At 40.5% G+C, this 21,043-nt stretch overlaps 1 protein-coding gene across 3 annotated transcripts in view; it reads right to left on the reverse strand.

Annotated features, from left to right (window-relative positions):
* Window positions 1-21,043, reverse strand: part of B3galnt2 (beta-1,3-N-acetylgalactosaminyltransferase 2) — a 38,725-nt gene that overhangs the window by 5,527 nt on the left and 12,155 nt on the right. For 2 of the 3 annotated variants that reach the window (XM_059263397.1, XM_059263396.1), the window contains exons 3-8: window positions 20,635-20,735; window positions 17,100-17,296; window positions 13,921-14,016; window positions 7,500-7,610; window positions 3,400-3,478; window positions 2,694-2,877 (exon numbers count right to left, since the gene is read on the reverse strand). In XM_059263397.1, coding sequence (XP_059119380.1) covers window positions 2,694-2,877; window positions 3,400-3,478; window positions 7,500-7,610; window positions 13,921-14,016; window positions 17,100-17,296; window positions 20,635-20,735 — 768 coding nt within the window. The remainder of the gene's footprint in view (window positions 1-2,693; window positions 2,878-3,399; window positions 3,479-7,499; window positions 7,611-13,920; window positions 14,017-17,099; window positions 17,297-20,634; window positions 20,736-21,043) is intronic. The other variant, XM_059263399.1, reaches the window with a different exon arrangement.

Raw genomic sequence — 21,043 nt, forward strand, 5'->3', positions numbered from 1 at the left:
TATGGTGGGAAGCAGAGAAAGGTGGAGCTCTGTGAGTTCTAGGCCAGCCAAGAGATACTGAGTGAGATTGTCTCAAAACTTTTTTTTTTAAAATAACTATATTATGGGTTAAAACATGACCTATAACATGCAAACATTTTTCTTTGGAACCAATTTCCAGCATTTAAGTTATTATAAAAAACCTCTGGAAGAACAGAAGGGTGACTTACTTCATTTCTCTAGACACCAAACTTCATGGCCTCAAACAGGGCAAAACCAGTTCCCTACCTCACTGTCAATCTCGGCACATCTGTTTTTAAGTACAGACTTGTCAAGGGACCAGCTAGAACTTATATGTAGTTCAAGCTGGCCTCAAACTCACAAAATCCACCTGCCTCTGCCTCTGAACTGATGGGCTTAAAAGTGTGTACCACCAAACTCAGCCTTTTATTTTCAACAGTATAATAGACATATAGTATTTGCCAATCAGAAATAAACTTTTGTTTTTTTGGTTTTTTTTTAAGATTTATTTATTTATTTATTTATTCATTCATTCATTCATTCATTCATCTATTTATTTGTTTGTTTGTTTGTTTGTTTGTTTGTTTGTTTATTTATTTATTATGTATACAGTGTTCTGTCTGCATGTATGCATGCAGGCCAGAAGAGGGCACCAGATCTCATTATGGATGATTGTGAGCCACCATGTGGGTGCTGGGAATTGAACTCAGGGCCTCTGGAAGAACAGCTAGTGCTCTTAACCGCTGAGCCATCTCTCCAGCCCAGAAATAAACTTTTGTTATAAAGTCATTTAGGTCACTGGTGATTCTCAGGAAATAAGGCCAAATAATTAAGCATCGACTTAAAGTGTGGAAGGTACAACTAATATTCTCCTATTAGAAGAACACTGTCCTCCCTTCCATCCCCACTGTTTTCCTCCCTCCACACAAAGCATGCTGAAAAACAGAAGGTGGAGGGTTATGTGGGCTAGGAGGAGGCAGGTCTGAAAACAGCCTTGATGAGGTTGGCAACAGCACTACAGAGGAAGTGAGGAGGGAAGCAGAAAACAATGGGAGAGGTATGTAAGGGACAGGACATGGAAAACAAAAGGATCTCTGTTAGAAATCCTAGTGCCCTACCCCATCTAAGTCCCGACTTCTCCTTCATGGCACTCCTCATGGTACCTTATCTATACTTGAACTCTAAGTGACAGGCTCCTTTTCTTTTCTTTTCCCCCTTTTTGAGCAGGGTTTCTCTGTATAGCCCTAGAACTTGATAAATAGACCAGGCTGGTCTCAAACTCAAGAGATTTGCCTGCCTTTGCCTCCCAAGTGCTGGGATTAAAGGTGCACCACCACAGCCCAGCTGTGACAGGCTCCTTAAATATTGCTGTCTAAATGCAGTCCTGGTATTCCAGACTTGTCTGCCTTCCATCCACAGATGACTCCAAAATAACAATAATTAGCCCCAGTTAGGAAACGTTACCTTCCACAAACTAACTGGACCATCTATAGATCATGACTCCAAAAAAACATATCCACAGTGCCCTTGTGAACTTCCCACCTGGGAAGGGACTTGAAGAAAGAGATCTGGTAGGCCTTTCCAAGAAATAAGCCCTTGATAAGGCTTCAAAGGATAAGGAAAAGTTGTGAAATCCCAGGTTAGGCATGGGTGAGACAGACAGACAACTCCAGGGAGTTAGTACCTCAGTCATATGAGAGCAAGGTGCACCTCAGCAAGTCAGCACAGCCCCAAGTAACTACCAACTATGCATGTTAAAGATTCTAACATACTATCACAAATGTAGAGTGCAACCAAGAGTTAAGAATCACTGGAGGTTCTAGAAAGTTAGGAGAGTTAATTTCACTGAGCAGCTATAAAAGTTTGTAAACTGGACAAGTATTTGTTGGCTTTCAGAATCTACCATGCTGTGAAAAGCTAGCCTTAAACTTGTAGGCTCGAAAGAGCCTCTGTCTCAGCCTCTGTGTAGCTGGGACAAAACTCATGCACCACTGCATCTATCCCAATGCAAGGAGTTTGGAAGTTGATAGAGTAGAGATATTTAAAGGTGGATATTTAGTTGAGCAGAATTCAGATTAGTAACTTAGTGTGAATATAATTAGGCAACTGGAGTGGATAGGTAGAAACAAAACTAAAAAGGACCATTTCCAGTCTCACTGATTTCATCCAATGCTAGGCTGAGACACCCAAAGTGTGTAGGAATGACTCTAAGGGAATTAATTTTTGTTTGTTGTTTTTGACCACTTAATGCCATTCACACTGTGGATCTGTTCATCCAAATAAGAAAGCAACAGCACATTAGAAGATGTCTTTAAAAGGAGCCAGGAGGTGCTAAAGAGTTGGCTCAGGAATCAAGACTAAGTACTGCTCTTCCAGAGGACCCATGTAGGACCCATTTGGTTCCTGGTACCCATGTAGGGCAGCTCAAACTGCTTGTAACCCCAATTCCAGAGATTTGATGCCTTCTTCTGGCCTGCAAAGGCAATCACACGCACAAAGCAGACACACATACACACGAGTCATTTTTTAAAAACCTTAAAATTAAAAAGAAATTGTTTTTAAAGGATCAGTGATGTAACAGGTCACATCCCAGAGCATGAGTCTTTTGAATTTTGAAATTTCAGTGGTTTGATGTTTCTACATCAAAATAACAACAGAGCAAATTTTTGCTACCCAATATCCACACAACCTACCATCTATAGAAGTCCAGTAATTTTGCAGGAACATTCCGGTAAGTATCCACAACATCCACGAAGACAATGTCATCATAGACGCTGCTCTCCTCCTGCAGTAAGGCATCTTCCACTCGCAAATCCCGTACGTGGTCTGAGAGTCTCTGGGGCCGCGAATGGAGGCTTCGTAACAGTGCATCTCCCTCTGAAAAGGAAATGCTGACTGCTGGAGAAAAGCACTATTGCATGCTCAGGACCCAGAACCCGACAGTGTTACAGAATTCCTTCCCCAAGGAAGCAGTGCAGGACACGTGCATTAGAATGTTCAGTTGGGGCCGAGTTACAGCTCAGTGAAGCCTACTTGTGATGTGACATTAGAGATATTATCTTACTTGGACACCACAATGTTCTCTGCAGCACTGTTGGCTATGCTGGGAAACAACAAAATTGGAACCAACAGAAAGAGTCCAACTATGCTTTACTTGCATAACAAAATACAATACCTTAAAAAGTGAGCTTTTTGGCTTTGTTTTAGAGACATGGTATTGCCACATAGCCCAGGATGGTTTTGAAGTCATAATTTTCCTAGTCTCCTAAATCAGTATTTCAGGCATACAACTTTGTACTTGCTCAATAAGGGACTTTCAACTTGAAAAGATGACCTTTCACAGCATATTACAAAACAAGGTCATCTACACTGAGTTTGCTTTTACACTAGCCAACTTACCCTGAACAGTGTAGATAAAGCCACCTGCAACTCCCTCCACACCTTCCATGAATTCATGAGGCAATGCCCCTTCTCCAGCCTGAAAAGAATGAAAACAGAAGTGCTCAGGCATTTTCATGACTAACAGTGAATGTGTTACAGTGCAGAGCTGGACCAGCAGATGCTCAAGGTGCCTGCCCTACAGCAGATACTGATGCCATGCATTCCTTTTACTTTCTTTTTTTGTTTTTGTTTTTCAAGACAAGAGTTTCTTTGTGTAGCCTTGGCTGTCCTTGAACTCACAGAAATATGCCTGTCTCTGCCTCCTGAGTGTTGGGATTAAAGGCATGCACCACAACCACCTGGCCTGCTTTATTTCTTTATTTTTACTTCATGTGCAATAGATATTTTGTATGCATGTGTAGTGCAGTGCCACAAGTCAGAGGACAGCATCAGACCATGAGGCTGGAGCCATTCTGTGGGCACTAAGAACCCAGCATAGGGCCTCTGGAAGAGTGGTGCAGTGGACTGAGTAAGAACGCACTCACCCATAGGCTCATATATTTGAATATTCGGTTCCCAGTTGGTGGGACTGTTTGGAAAGGGTTAGGAGGTGTGGTCTCATTGGAGGAGACATGTTAATGGGGTGGACTTTGAGGTTTCAAAAAGCCATTTCCAGTCAGCTCTCTGCCTCAAGCTTATGGATCAAGTTGCAAGCTCTCAACTACTGTTTCAGTACCAAGCTAGCATGCCTATGTGCCACCAGGCTCCACACCATGGTGGTTATGGACTCTGACCACTTGGAACCGTGAGCCCAAAATTAAATACTTTCTTTTATAAGACGCCTTGGTCTTGCCTTATCACAGCAACAGAAAAATAATGAAGAAAGAAGCCAGCCCTCTTAACCACTAAGCCACCTTTCCAGCCCTTATGCCATGGATATAAAGCATCAGGATGACTCTGGCCCCATGCTCAAAATTCCAACTTAGAGATAAATAAATGTTCTTATACTCACAACCACAATAGTACAAAACTCAACTTAGTTTATATCTAACTTTATCATTTTAAAAACATTAAAGAATTATCACTTTTTTCACAAAAATTCTCATGAATTTGACAAGATCTTAGTGCACTCGAGAATTCAAGGGCCATGCAGAGAAAAGCTTCTTTAAGTCATTATCCGTTCCCAACTTGGTGAGGTGGTGCATGCCTTTAATTCCACCACTCGGGAGGCAGAGGCAAGTGGATCTGAGTTTGAGGCCAGCCTGGTCTACAGGAGTTCCAGGATAGCCAGGGCTACACACAGAAACCCTGTATCAAAAACCAGACAAACAAATATCATCATCTGTTCCCAACAAATCAGATGTAGACCAACTTCCTACTCTGTTTGAAGACCTAGAACTTAACTGTCACCAGCCAACAATAGTCCTGCCTCTTAGACTAGAGGTACTTTTCATCAGTATGCTGTGCTCCAACATGTCTGCCTTCCACAGCTCTCCCCAGCTGCTAGGGCTGAAGCTGTCAAAAGCAGCCATCAGTCCCTTCACAGCATTTCTTATATGGACTTCTCTTGTCAGATGGGATACTATGCGGCTACTTTCTTTAAGCAGATCTCAGTAGAAAAGACTCTACACAGCACCATTTTAAGGCCACTAAAGAGTATTCTGAGGTCACTGTGGATAACATGGATAACATTAATATTTAAAATACAGTTTGTAGTTGAATGTTTTAGAGTTCAACTATGGTTCCATAATTGTGGTATACTTAAAAACAAAACAGAACAAAAACAACTGTAGTATGTTCTTATTTGTTTTGACTTGTTTAGAACTTAACAATATTCTGATACTCATTGTGTTCTTGTTTGATTTCTGTTGTTGTGATAAGCACTCAGACCAAAAGCAACTTCCATGAGGAAAGTGTTTATTGGCTTATACTTCCAGGTCACATCCATCACTGAGGGAAGTCAGGACAGGAACTAAAGCATGCACTTAGAGGCAGTCTGCTAACTATTCCATGCAGCATTCCTTCTCATCAGGAAACTGGGTCACAGTCAGGGAACACAGCAGACATCAGAGAGGAATGCTCCTGGATGGGTCACTCAGCCCATGCTTAGCCTGAGACCTCCTTTCCAGAGAGCAGTGTCACCCACAGTGGAATGGGCCCTCTCTATCAATTAGCAATCAAGATAGTCCCCCAGACAGGCCCAGAGGCCACAGGCCACATCCTTCCGCAGATGACTCCAGGCTGCACCAACTGACAGTTAAAGCTAACTAGGATTCCTTGCTATTAACTTTTCTCAAAGGTTACAGCCTAGCTGTAAATTTTCCTGAAATCATCACTTACTGACAGGGAGCAGACTTGGGGAAATCTCTCCCACTAAGGGGCTTCTGCCACACCCCCTTTCTTCTTCAGTCAGTTGACTGCTGACGCTGTCTCTCCCCGTCCACAGCTAGTTTCCCTCCAGAGCAGATCATTTGTCTTTATATTTAAACTAAATCTTTCACTCAGAAGGAAACATTTCCTTAGTATAACAAATCAAAGACTATGGAATTTTGGTGTATCCTAGGTATTTTTAAGTTTCACAAATAGAAGGTGGCATGATATTAAAGGCACTTGTCCTAAAAATAATAATAAAAAAAATTGTGATTCCTTCCATAAAATTCTCTATCTTAAGTAAACAATGGATAAAATACTGTACACGGCCTACAAGGCTAAGGGTATAATACATGAAACTTTGGGTCCATTTGTTTAATATATTTTTTCTTTTAAACATTTTAAAATTACATTTATTTCTTTGTAGGTGTGTATGTATACAAGTGTACCCACTGAATTGAGGCCATCAGGCTTGGCATCCAACGCCTTGACCTTGAGGCACCCTGCCAGTCCCTGACTTACTTTCTTCCTAACTAGGATGTGATGAAGTAACTGTGCCTGCCTTTCTTTTTCTTGTTTTTTTAAACTCTATTTAATTTATTATGTATATAATGTTCTGTCTGCATACATCCCTGCAAGCCAGAAGAGGGCACCAGATATCATTGTAGATGGTTGTGAGCCACCATGTGGTTGCTAGGAATTGCACTCAGGACCTCTGGAAGAACAGCCAGTGCTCTTAACCTCTGAGCCATCTCTCCAGCCCCCTGTACCTGCTTTTCAGTGGGTGTACAAGAAATGCTTTCGGAATAAGTAATAAATCACATGACACTCATTTCAAAACCAAGAATTATTTCACATGAGCAGGGCTAATATTCAAGAGATTATTGAACTTCTGCATGTAAATGCCAAGTGTCTTCCTATTCATTAGACAAGTACCAAGGGGGATTTGGGAAGTTGTTTGCAACACCACCAGAGCATGCCTCTTGCTTATTAAGTCTGTCTTTACCTTTACTATGCTATGTTTGAGAAATTTACCTAACTTAGATTTGTTTTAAATCTGAGAAAAATCTGACTCAATGAGAAATATGATTCAGAAACTCGAGTTGCTTTGAAATAAAACAAAAACAAGCAATCTCTCACTCTCTCTCTTTTTAAAGACAGCATGATGCTATCTATGTTGCCCAGGTTGGCCCTGAGTTCTGGGCTAAAGTAATCTTCCAGCTTTAGTGTGACAAGGAGCTGGGACCCCAAGCACAGGACATTGTGCTCAGCTCAATATTTTGGTAGACAGTGTTTTAACTAACATTTTGCTATCAAGGTAACATAGCCAACTATGGAAGAAGCATTTCTTTTCTTCCTTTCTTACTCTTTAGCTAGCTGGACTCAAGTTCTGGGCAACCCTGCTGCTTCAGTCTCCTGAGTACTGAGAACACAGGTATAAACTACTCTACTCAGCTATGAACAAATGTTTCTAAAAAATGCTCACTAAAAAACTGTCAAGAAAATATCATATTTTAAAATGTACCAATCTTAAGACAAAATCACACTATTCATTAATATTGGAGTTACAAGAACAGGCAACTGAAGCTGTTTGTCTTCACTATGGTGAAGTGACTCACAAACACTTTCTACTGTGTATGTTCAAAACCACTGTTTGACACTGCCTGGGATAACAGTAAATTCTAAACTTTTTATGTATATAAGACAGTTCATGTCTAACCAACCCAAACAAACAAAGGACAGCTTACTGTAATGACTCTGAGAACACCCCCTCCATCATTCACTGTCACTCTGTGTAGGTTTCTGGACACGAGGCCATGGAGATCTTGGCTTTCCCACACGATTGTACCTTCAAAGCTCTTTGGGGGGAAAATGATAGTGGATTAATTTGTTTATTCTTGCCACTTAGGTTCTGAGTATGTATGTATGTATGTATGTATGTAAAACTTTAGAAAAAAAATGTCACCCCCCTCCCTCCGCTGAAACACATCAGTTAAAATTTTAAGCCACAACTTGAACATTTCATTGTTAGCATGATAGTGTATGTCCTCGATTATTTCTTCTGGACACATCTAGAAAACAGACACTCTGAGTTCGTGGTGTTGGCAGATGCTGCCTGGCTGTTTCTGCTGTATCAACTTCCTAATGTTGCTACAACTGCTAGAGCTGTTCTTTCTCATGTGGCATAACATGCCACTTGGCTGACACTTGATTTATAACTGTTGTCTGCTGACCAAATGGCGACTGTAATATAGGAATGTTTTGGTATAATGCCTCTTTCCCACAATATTTTATTTAAAATAAATTCCTAGAGGGGAAATTAACGGAAAAAACAAGGTGTGTTTATTTTGGTACAAACTATCAAATTGCTTTTGAATAGTCATTTTTATTCATTTATAAGGTCATTAAGCAAAGTCTGAGAATACCAACTGCATTGTACTCTCTCTACTATAAAATTTAGGAAAAAGTAAAAAATTCAAGTTAATGTGGTAGATTTTTAACATGTGACATTAATATTTACCAAGTCATGGGCTATACATTGAATATTAGAAATAAAAACAGAATAGCCGTTATCTTTAAATACTACCAACATTCGGCCACAGGTTCACAAATGAAAAAACGGCATTTTGGCAAGAATTGGGGTAGATATTATGCAGAAAGAACTTCAAATTACCACAAAAGCAGAGAAGTCTTCAAGTAGTTTTGTTCAGAATTATAAGCATTTCACAGGCTATAGCACCAGGCTGAGGAGAGGATAGGTCTAAGGTAGACCAGATGCTTCTCTGCCCACCATGGTGCTATGTCCTTTGCTTGGAAGTGGTGAAGACTGGAGGTTGTCAGCAGAGTGGCAGTGGCTGGTAGGGAGAGAAGAACTAGCTACATGCGGTCCTGGTGAGACTGAACAACACAGAGATTCCCAGGGAACTGCCTGTAGGTTGAGCTATAATTCCTCTTTTACAGAAAGGAAATCACGTTCCAATCAGTGAGACGAGCTTAAGAGTGAAATTTAAGTAGTGACCTTTATACCCTCCAACAATCTGCCACTGGCCACTGCACAAAAACTGAGCAGAGAGAGGAATCTTGGCAATGCAGCAATATGTAAGAGAGAAAGATTCAGGTATAGAGTACCTAGTCACATCCCTCCTGGGGATTTTGAAATATCACTTCAAAATACTCATTTTTTTAATTTCTATAATCAAATTCACTGCCAAAATCAAGAACTATTATTTCAAGTGATGTTTTTAGGGACCTTGACATACCAGGGATAATGGTCATTCAAGTCACTTGTATGAGCCAACACTGTAAAAGATGAATGAACTGACAATGGTACACAATGTCAATCACTGGGAATCTGATCACTGCTGTGTGCTAGATGAGATGGCCTGGGTTAGTCATGCACCCATCTCCTAACAACAATCTTTTGCCCTTGGTATGCTGTAATTTCTTCTAAAACTCTAACATCAGTAAAATGTGGAAGATGTAAGAACACCTTAGAATTAGAATGGACACGACTTTGGTCTAAGACACAAGAACAAATCCCTTGATTCTAATTTAGGTGGTTTAAGAAAATCCTAGACCCAAGATTGAAAATACAGGCAATGAGCCAGGCGGTGGTGGTACACACCTTTAATCCCAGCACTCGGGAGGCAGAGCCAGGCAGATCTCTGTGAGTTCGAGGCCAGGCTGAGCTATAGAGTGAGTTCCAGGAAAGGCGCAAAGCTACACAGAGAAACCCTGTCTCAAAAAACCAAAAAGAAAAAAAAGAAAGAAAGAAAAAAGAAAAAAAAAAAGAAAAGAAAATACAGGCAATGAGAATGGTTGGGAGGAAGACAACACTACTTCAATATCCATGATCAGCTGGCACATCTGGAGTTCACTAGAGATGTCTAGGCAGTAATGGATGAAATGATCCAAGTGTGCTAAGTAAAATAAAGCAGGTGACCAAGAGTCAAACAGGAGATATAGAGCCACACCAAAAGAAAAGGTATCTGTGAAACCTTACACCTTGAACCTACAACAGAATGGAAACAGAAGACACTATTCTCTGTTCTATCCATGCAAACGACATTTGGCATCTGGTTTGCTCTTTGCTAGTAGCTCTTTCTGGCACCCAACTCCATTTAGCTTATAACTGGCCATTATATAATTGTCAACCAGAGAAATCCACTAGTGCAAAAGTCCTTGATTTCCTCTGAAGCTGTATAAAGGTAGGGCAGCAACAAGCATTCTCCCCATCCTGATCCAGGCCACAGCTAAAAGTTGCATCTCACACCTCTCACACACCTTTCTATTTTCTGTTGTAGGTTTCATAAAACCAGGAAACTCTTATGATCCACAATGACTTATGGCAATCCTGTTTGAAGATCATAAAACTACTATGACTGAGGGGAAAAAAAGCATTGTTATAGTCTGGGAAAATAGTAAACGTTAGTACAAGCCCTTCTACATGGTAATTCTATGTATTACTTATAATTAATTTCTCATCCATAACCACACAGGAGCTATAGCATATAAACAATAACAACTTCTTGTGAACTGGAAAAATGACTAAAGACTCACTTTTCATAAAAACATAAGCATTAAGTGTCCACTAAACTTACAATAATGTGCCTAGGGATTCAGCTGAATGACAAGTCTGCTTTCTACCAAAAGTAGTTTTAGGTTTTAACTACATTATTAAGAAAAATATATAATCAGAGAAATAACTATTTTATGATAAACACATAGCAGCTTTCACTTAAACTTGTGGCTCTCATGGAGGTTTACACTTCAGTGGGCAGGCCACAGGATGAACACTTTACAAAAGAACACAATGTGACAAGCTGTACTGCTGATGTGATACTCCAAATAGCCTACAAGTGTGACAGTGATGAGATCATCTACTTCTCCTCACAGATGGATTACACCAAGGGTGCCTCTCACTTCTCATAAGACACAGACAAACCATCACCAAGTCCATTAGGTTCCATTAGGTTTGATGTAAAAAAAAAAAAAATCTATGTAACACCAGACAGATTTCAACAAAGAAAGGGCTGCATGTGGTATGAAACTTAATTTCTAAAGGTTTATTATTTTCTTTTTATAAAGCTAATATGCATTTACTATAGACTTTTAGAAAATATATGAGGGAGGCAAAGGCAGGTGGATCTCTGAGTTTGAGGCCAGCCTGGTCTCTAGAGCAAGTTCCAGGAGAGCCAAAGCTACAGAGAGAAACCCTGTCTCAAAAAACAAAACAAAACATATATGTGTGAGAAAAATAAAAATTATCCCACATTCTCCCACATACTCACTAATAAACAATTTTATTTTTCTCAGTATTTTTCAAAAGTAATGAAATACCTAGTATATTTACCTTAAACTTAAAAGGAAGTAAGGCTCTTAGGGATGCCAGCATTAAAAGCTCCTTGCAGGCCATGCATGGTGGCACATGCCTGTAGAGGCCGATAGAATTCCATGAGATGGTAACCAGGCTACTTTGGTCTATATAGTGGCTTCCTGGGTAGCCAAGACTATACAGTGAGACCCTGTCTCAAAACAACAAAAACAACCAAACAACTCCAGGTATGGACAGCTGATTGCTTTTGTGGAGGGAGAATCAGTGTTTTCTTTAAGGGTGAGGCCACCAGTAGGCTGGGCATGCACCAGTGGATGGTCCTACACACAGGAGTGTATGGGCTGCATAAACTGTACCTTATGGTTTATCTAGAAAATAAAAAAGGGGGGGACTTGAATTTAGGTGATAAGAAGGTGAAGGTGGATCCTGGAACAGTTTGTGGGAGGGGTGAATATGATAAAAAATAAACAATGAATTCTCAAAGAATAAAACTATTTTTTTAACTGTAAAATGTAAGGCAGCCAGAGCAGTGTCCTTTTGCTGGTACAGACAGGGCTTCTGGTACATTTTTTAAATTAATTATTGACAAAAACAACAAACAAATCAACAAAGATCCTCCAACCACTGGCACCTCATCCCCTAACTAAATTTTTCTTTTGAAAAACTACAAACCTGCAGAGAAGCTAGAGTCACCACCTGAATGCCTAGCCTCCCTAGTGCACACTTCCACAGCTAGGTCCTCTCCACACACTTCCTTGCTGTCCGTGTCCTAAAGAGAAATGCAGATGCACAATGACATAGCACTTCTCAAGAACCAGAGCATTCTGAGGAAAGGAATGCTTTTTACAGACCAAGAAAAAGTTTCTTTCTATAAGGGTGATCTATAGTAAGGGACAGACTATAAACCTGTGATAAGCTAAAGCATTAAAACTTACCTTCTTCTTTTGGACCTCAGCCCCAGAGACTCCTCCCTCAAGAAGCTTCTCAGCCCTTTTCATTTTGGACACTCACAGGCCAATCTTATAGACCAGAGTACCAGGCTTTGCAAAGTGTCCTCTGGCAGCAAGTGGAAAACTCATGGGGAATGTATACAATGATGGTACAGTTACCTATATGATGCTTGCCATATGGCAGCACATTCTAAGTGGTCCACATGTGTAAAACCAGTCATTCCTTAAAAAGCCCTCTGGACGAGCTAGTGCAGCATCTCTACCTCACAGGAGACACAGCCACACAGAGAGAACAAGTACTCCTTACAAGATTCCTTTGATACAGAATTAACATATTTAGTTGGGGTTACTGCCATACAGGCTTGCCTACAGCCCTACCTTATAAAGGCGTTTTCTTAATTGAGGGTCCCTCTTCTTTGATGATTGTAGCTTGTGTCAAATTGACATAAACTTAATCAAGACACAAATGATGTTTCAACTTCTTGAATTTGATGCCAAAGGACATAACACACTATAAAAATGTATGGCTCTGCTGTTGCCCTTAACTGGAACACCACCATGAGACTAGTGCTTAATGGAGGAGCCGTCAGTGGTCTAGCTTTCGAATCTTAACTCAGATTTGATAGTGCAGACAAACTCAACATAGTTTTCAATGAATCACACAGCTGTTCAACACTCTGACCCTTACACTGTGCTTTCAAAGCACTAAGTTCAGAAGTAGACTCTGAATAGGTTAAAGCTGGTAGATGGGTACTGCTCACCTGCCTGTCACAGTCCTTCTACATTGGGGAAACCCTCAGGATGCATGAGGGCACCTGGCAGGTAAAATCGTCTCCAGCATGTAAGATTTAAGACCGCCCAAGAGCAGCCCAGAGGTGACAGACATGTTTTCAGACATCATCCACAAGTGTTCACTGTTACTAAACTTTTGTTCAACTCAAAATATTGCCTATTTTCCTATCTGCACTGTTTTTTCTTTTTGTTTTTAATTTTTGGTACAGGGTTTCACTATGTAGCTCTAGCTGTCTTGGAACTCTGTTACACGAATCTTAGAAGGTCTTATTAATGAAAATAAACCTGGAGCAAGGTATTGGGGTGAATGCTGGACGATCAGAGAAGTAGAACAAGCCACAGCTACCTCACCTTGCCAATTCCTCAGCTGATCTCGTTTCCTCAAACTGGAAGCCTCTGTGTCCTCATCTGAATGTGTCTCAGCTGAACTACTGCTCAAAAGCCTAAAAGCTTAACCAGCCTAGTTCCCGGTTTTCATGCCTTATATACCTTTCTATTTCTGCCATCACTTCCTGGGATTGAAGGCGTGTGTTACCATGCCTGGCTGTTTCCAGTGTGGACTTGAACTCACAGAGATCCAAACGGATCTCTGCCTCTGGAATGCTAGGATTAAAGGCATGTGTGCCACCATTTTCTGGCCTCTATATCTAGTAGCTGTTCTGTTCTCTGACCCCAGATAAGTTTATTGGGGTGCACAATATATCAACCACAGAACTCACTATGTAGACCAGGCTTGCCTTGAACTCACAGAGATCTGCCTGTTTTTATCTCCAGGGTGCTGGGATTAAAAGTGTGCCCTGTCATACCTGGCAATGTTGTGGGGTATTTTGATTATTTAACTTCCAAAAGATCTACTGTCTATTAAGACCTAATACTACTCTTTGTCACTAAGACAGTCACACAGTTCTCAACTTCAAGTTAACCATGGCAATAAGCACTTTTAAAAAAGCGTGGCTATGAAGTTCTGTTGGTGTAACTGCAAAATTTAGCGCAGGCTTTGTTGGTACTGCTGCTTCCCCACTGTAGAGCTGATGTGGTGTAACAAAGCACACACGCCTACCAAAGCAACACTGGTCTTCACTGCAGCCATACCTCTGGTAAGATGAACTGTTCCACAGGCTTGTACCATAGCTTGTTCACCTGTATTCCACAGCTTGGAGGACTAAATCGAGCGATGAAAAGGGCCTCCTGCAAGATGGGTAGGGAGGGATGGAAAAACAAAGACAGTACTTCCTGTTAGACACTGTGTGGCTTTATCAGTAAATCCACAAAGCCACCAATCATGCTCACTGTGGTTTCAACAACTTTCAGGTTTTTGCTTTTTTTTAAAATCTATTTATTTTATGTTTACGGGTGTTTTGCCTGCATGTATGTCTATGCACCACATATATGCCTCATGCACATAGAATGCAAAAGAGGTATCAGATTCCCTGAAACTGAATTTATAGATAGACAGTTGCGAGCCATCATGCGGGTGGGTGTTGGAAACCAAATTCAGATCCTCAGATCAGTAACAAGCACTAACCACTAAGCCGTCTCTCCAGCCCTATCAAGGTTTTCTAGTGCTGTTGCCATGGTCATTAAATTATTATATTATTCATTTTACAGCTCTAGGGATTCAACTGACAGCCCCTTGAATGCTAATATAGCCCACTATACTACTAGCAGCAGCCATATAGCCCTCTTTTAAGACAATGTCTTGCTAAGCTGCTAGCATTTCTTTTAGGCAAACGCTAGGTAAGTACTCTACCACTGAGCTACACTTTAGCCCTTCCAGGAAATTTTTTTTTTTAAACTTTTACCACAGTAATCCAAAGACTGCTTCAGTCCAGTAACTTGATAAAGCTATTCCCACTGAAACCATGACTGTACTGTGTTCCCTTTCTCTTAGATTTATGTCTATCAACACATTAACAAACCAGATATTCTTTTTTTAAAGATTGATTTATATACTTTATGTATATGGGTGTTTTGTCTATATGTACATTTGCACACCAGAAGAGGGCATCGGATCCCAAAGGGTTACACTTATAGATGGTCGTGAGCCACCATGTGGGTGCTGAGAATTGAACCTGGGTCCGCTGGAAGAGCAGTCAGTGCTGTTAACCACTGAGTCATCTCTCCAGCCCCAATTTTATTTTTTTTTTTAAGACAAAAATTTGACTACGTAGCTCTGGTTGCCCTTATACTTGTGATCTTCAAGCTCAGCTTCCCTAGTGCTGGGATATGAGGTGTATGCCAGCATCCCTGGATGAAAAGAAAGACAACTCAAGAACACTGCAGAAGAGCCAGAGGATGGGGAAGAATGCTGTGAAATGCTGTCCTCTGGACATGACATGGTGGCTGCACACAAAACTCACAACAACAGTGGTTACAGATTCTATCGCAGAGGTGGTGGTAGGGCTGAGAGATGGCTCAGTGGTTAAGAGCATTGGATGCTCTTCCAGAGGTCCTCAGTTCTGTTTCCAACAACCACAAGGTGGCTCACAACCATCTATAATAGGATCTGATGCTCTCTTCTGGCATGCAGGTATATGTAGAGCACTCATACATAAAATATATATAAATAAAAGATTCTATCACGGGAGACGGAGGAGCTGCTGAGGTCCCACCTGTGGAGTTCCTGGCAGTTGATGGTTGTGAGGAAGACTCACTTTTCTTTTGAAGTATGACCACGGGTAGGTTCCCCATGGTCCCCCAGTGGATGACCCCAAGCCCATGTTCACATAACAGCACTTACTGGACTCAGTGGATATAGAGAGGAAGAGACAGAGAAGGGAGGGTCTACCTATATAACCCTGGCTGGCTTAAAGAGCTTTAGTGACTAGACTGGCCTTGAACTTGTAGAAATCCTCCTACCTCAGACTCCTGAACACTGGCATTACAATTCTGTGTTTGACCTTGTCTGACTTCAACAAAACTTCAACCAGCCAACAAAAACTGAAAGGAGGCTACAGATAACAATGATGAACTCTGGAAAAACATAAAAAACATCTTAGCCAGGTGTGATAATACCCTCCTGCAATCCAACATGCAGGAGGAGGCTAAGACAGGAGGAGAATTTCAAGTTTAAAAACAGCCTGGGCTGTCCCATCTCAAAAAACGAAAGCAGACCAGGAATAAGGAATAACAACAAAGATCTGAAAGAAACTGGAATTCAAACATATGCAAAACCTGGAAGAGAATCAAACCATGGAAAAAGGGAAACTGGGTCTATTCCATGTTCCCTTAGTGCTCTTTGTTGGAAGAAACAACTCTACAAAAATTTAAAAAAAAAAAAAAAAATCAGAGGACACAGGTGGGATAAAAACATCAGCTACAAGGAAAACTCACAAGCAGGAAAAGTTCTCACACATACAGAGGAGGGAGAGGGAAATGGAAAGGGGGGGGGGGGTTAGCTTTAATTTCTTCATATAGACTCCGCCCTAATCTGAGGCTGACTCATGAAACGCACATTTGAAGCAGAACCCAGGCAGCCCAAATAGGAACAAAAAGAGCCAAGTAGGAGTTGAACTGTTGTCCACTGCAAGGAACAGTTTAGAATCTCCTCCAGACAACTGCTTGCTACTACAAAACAAGAAAAAAGGAATGGATACTCTTTGAGGGACGTAATGAGAGGTCCTGAAACAGATCATTCACAGTACCTAGTGTTACTAGTTGCTAGGCATAAAAGAAAAACCTACATCAACAGAAAAGGCAATACTACCAAGATAGTAACCCACAAGGGCTTAGAATAAGCAGACAAAAACAAAAACTGTCAGCTAACAAAGTAATAGGTTTCCATATGGTGCTCTCATACATGTTTCATTGTGGTTTATTACCGACCCTCTTAACAACTCCCTGCTCCTACTCCCACAGTAGTATTTTGCTCCCCATTGTTGTGAAATATTTCTTTATACTGTGAAGATATGTCACTGTGATTGGTTCAATAAAAAGATAAACAGCCAATAGCTAGGCAGGATTTTCAGGGCAGAGAGGACACTGGGAAGAAAGGAGGAAACTCAGAGGATGCAGAGCAAGCAGCATGGGCATTACAAAGTAAAGGTAACTGAGCCACGTAAAAGAACGTACATTAAAAGATATGGGTTAATTTAAATTTAAAAAACTCAAGAAGCAGAAGCAGGCAGATCTCTGTGAGTTCAAGGCCAGCCTGGTCTACAGGGTGAGTTCCAGGACAGCTAGGGCTGTTATATAGAGAAACCCTGTCTTGAAAAACCAAAAAAAAAAAAAAAAAAGAGAGAAAGAAAATCCCTGTACATGCCAATACACACCTCCTGCTCTGCCTGATACAACTTGACTGTGATGTTCCTCTGAAAGCCAACGTCACCGGCATCATAAAACACTCCAAGACTGGTAATCACAATTGGGTAGAGAACTCGGAAGCTCACGCTGACAACTCGGTCTTCAGAGAGTATGGATGAGGAGGCATCTTCAGGAAAGCTGAAGGCCTCAATTTCCTGATTCAAAACTAAACAAACATTGAGAATAGTGTTTTATATCTTCAAATAAATAAAATCTAGACATCTGCATACACACATGTGCAAACACACGCGTCCCATAGGTGAATACTAAATATAAGTCAGCTTCAAGGTATCTATCTACATGGAAGGACTGCACAAACATAATAAAAACAGTACTTAGTTTAATAAAAATGATTAGGAATTTGATCTTGCTGTACAAATTCTAAAAATGCTACCTCTTATTAAGCAATTTAAAAGTTTATGGTATGTAAGGAAACCACTGAAGTACAGGAGTAACTGAAATCACTTCAAACAATACTGAGAAACTTGCTGTAAAATATTTATAGCAGATAAGTAAGTCAAGCAGATTCTGAGCACCTACTATCTCGCTTCCTGTCACATCTACACATTACCACTTCCCTTTGTGGGAGGAGTATTATGTCACCAGTTAAGACACTGTAACCCTAAGGGACACTTAAGTAATTGTCACCAAGTCACAAAAAGTGACAGACTCAGGAATCAGACCCAGGTTTAATGACTCACAAGTCAGTGCTCATTTTACTGGCTCATCAGTTCCCTGAACTATCCTTTTCTTTTCTTCAGTGCTGGGAACTAAACCTGGGCTTCACTCATGTTAAGCAAATACTCTACCAGAGAGTCAATAGTCCTTTCAAGTTAACTTTTCTAATTAGTATAAATGAACCAGGATAGATAAGAGAATATGGCTTACTTGTCAAAACTAGTTTGAGAAATATAAAAAACCTACTTTAAAGGCAAAGTTCTCTGTAGTTTTTAGAACTATGGTTTTCAAACTGCTGATGACCCAACCACTTAAACAAGTATGTGCACACACATTTACTTATAAAGTAAACACACAGACTGTGGCCAGTCTACACATTCATATCAGGGCTGTGAGTCCTATTCACAGCTGTAGCTGCGTATGCCTAGATTCCTAGCACTGTGGATCTCACTGAAAGCCACTGGATGCCACTCCTCTAAAGAACACAATTAATACACAAAATTCTGCTTTGACAGAATTTACCGAAGTCACCGATATGCTAAGGAAGACAGCCCTGTTTTACAACTGAGACTCTAGAATATGGCCCAACCTTGTACATATAGGGCATTTAGGTCCCTCACTTTAGTCCCTAGAAAGCTATCTTACACTTAGATAGTCAATAAAATGAAGATTAACAGGAAATGCTGCCTCTTTCTTGTTAATAGGCATGAGCAAGAGGGGGCAAAAAGGGATAAATTTTGCTATGAGCTAGAGAGCACTGTCAGCATCCAGACTGGATGACAGCAAGTTTTTTTCTTTAACATATTCAGGGGAGGGGGGAAGGCATTCAAAGTAGAAAGAAGCATGTCTATTAAAAACAGGAGGTCAAGTCATTCCTAGACTTTCTTCACCTTAACCAACTATACCTTAAGTTCAAGCTACCTGGAACAGGAAATCTTGTTGCTTTCACAGCAGCTATTAATCAAACCTCCTAGATATGCAGCAGCAGGATTAATGTTCATGACCTTTAGATACTGAAATAACCAAAATGCTCAGGGAGTAATAAGATATACATATATTACACAGTGCAGTTCTAAAAACTGTCTATGTATTAACTGATGAAAGTGTTCTATTAATGGAGCATCTACTCCTCCACTATCAATAAGCACTTAAGATGGTAAGTTCCAGTTAACAAGTGTTGGGGATGGGACCAGGGCTGCACACTGCTAGACAGGCACTCTGCCGGTGAGTTCTACCTCCAGCCCTGTGTATGTTTCTGTATGTGGTTGTTTGGTTTTAAATTCTCTAAGCTACTACATTAGCAACAACACATCTGATGAGGTTCATGATCCTTTGGCTCTTGATTAAAAGTTAATGGAACCTCTCCTCAGAAGAACACAATTATATACAAAATTTTGTCTACAAACCTCTGCTTTATGACATAGACTAGAATATATGCTCAATTTGTTTAAAAAGTGGGCTGGAATCCAACCTATGAAAAAGGCAAGCTTTTTAGCACAAAGTATCTATGGAGTCCCAGGACTTATGCTAAATGTTTTTAGCATTTACTCCACCCTTGTACTAGTCTCCACGAGGTAGGTACTTTTTTTTTTTTTTTTTAAATTTATTGATAGCATCACACTCTGTACATCAGGCTGACCTGGATGGAACTCAGCAGGTTGATCTCAAACTTGTGGCAATATTCCTGCCTCAGCCTCTCAAGGGCTGCAATTAAAGGCATGTGCAATTATACTCTTTATTCCTTGCTTACAGATAATGAAATGTAGACTAGGAGGCCACAGAGCTAGAATGTGGCAGAGCTGGCTTTGGAGCCACAGATCTGCTGCCCATACCTGCGCATTGTCATACTTCTAAAAGTGAGATATATCTAACTATGAAGAGCTGGTAAACTTTAAAGTACCAGATTCAGCCGGGCAGTGGTGGCGCACACCTTTAATCCTAGCACTCGGGAGGCAGAGGCAGGCAGATCTCTGTGAGTTCGACGCCAGCCTGGTCTACAGAGTGAGTTCCAGGACAGGCTCCAAAGCTACACAGAGAAACCCTGTCTCGAAAAACCAAATAAAAATAAAAATAAAAAAAATAAATAAAGTATCAGAATCCAGACCCAGCACACCCAACAGAGATTTAGAAAGCCTCCTTTAGAACTGTAGCTGAATACAATGGGAATGCTAATAAAATGCTAGTAACAGCCTCCCTGTAAACACAAGACCTCATTAGCATCAACTTTCTGCATCCCCACCCAGATTCTCACAAACTTAATTCTAAGGAATATAAAATTATTTTTAATATTTCAAACTTTTTCCTGTTTATTCTGCAGAAGCTTAATCAATAGTCCATGACGTTTAACTTTTTAAATTTTCTTTTTTTTTTTTTTAAGTATGTTCTTGATATATTGCCTAGGCTGATTCCTAAACAAAAGTGATCTTCCCACTTCTAGTTCCTCAATGCTGGGATTCTAGGCATGTGCCACATCACCTGGTTTTTAGCAATAACTCAAAATCAAAGTCAACTCACAATATTTGTATCACGGCTATTATAAACTGGTAAAATCAACAATTTTCCAAAAGTTCAAAATTCAGCAATCTATGAGTAATCTAATTCTCCAGATGCACCAAATCATACTGAAGAATACACTAGTCAGTCCTGAAATTCTTTGCCAGTAAAGAATCCCAGAGACTCCCTGAGAGACTAGTCAGTCTGTCAAAAAGGCTAGAACACAAATTTTGATGACAAACATTTAGTTGGTTAAAAATAGACTCTCTCCCATAAAATTTAACACCTCTTACTTGACAACTAACATAGACGGCAGCCTGGAGAACCACGCACCTGGATTGGTGATGTTGAGCAGACGGCAGGAGTAAGGATCCTCTCTGTCTTCCACAGGCACTTCACAGCCACGAGCACCTATTATGAACTTTACAAGCACACTGAGAGATGGGATGGCATTAATGTTAGTTATGGATCTTCACTTCACACATACCCATTTCCTCATGCTCGTTTCAGACTTTTGAAACACTAGCATTTATGAGGGCTGTTCTCTAACCTTATTTTTCTAGCCTGCTAACTACTGAATGACTTTATATGAGCCTTCTTCTGTAATACTAAAGCAAGTGTAAATGTCTGGCCTGCTACCAGCAAATATTCAATGCCAGCTAGCAACAGATCACAATAATATCAACTTCTCAGAAACAGCACTTTTCCTTTTCTCTTGCTGGACTAGTATTTATGTAAGAGG

Source organism: Peromyscus eremicus, chromosome 5 (genome assembly GCF_949786415.1).
Source record: "Peromyscus eremicus chromosome 5, PerEre_H2_v1, whole genome shotgun sequence".
Taxonomy (NCBI): Eukaryota; Metazoa; Chordata; class Mammalia; order Rodentia; family Cricetidae; genus Peromyscus; species Peromyscus eremicus.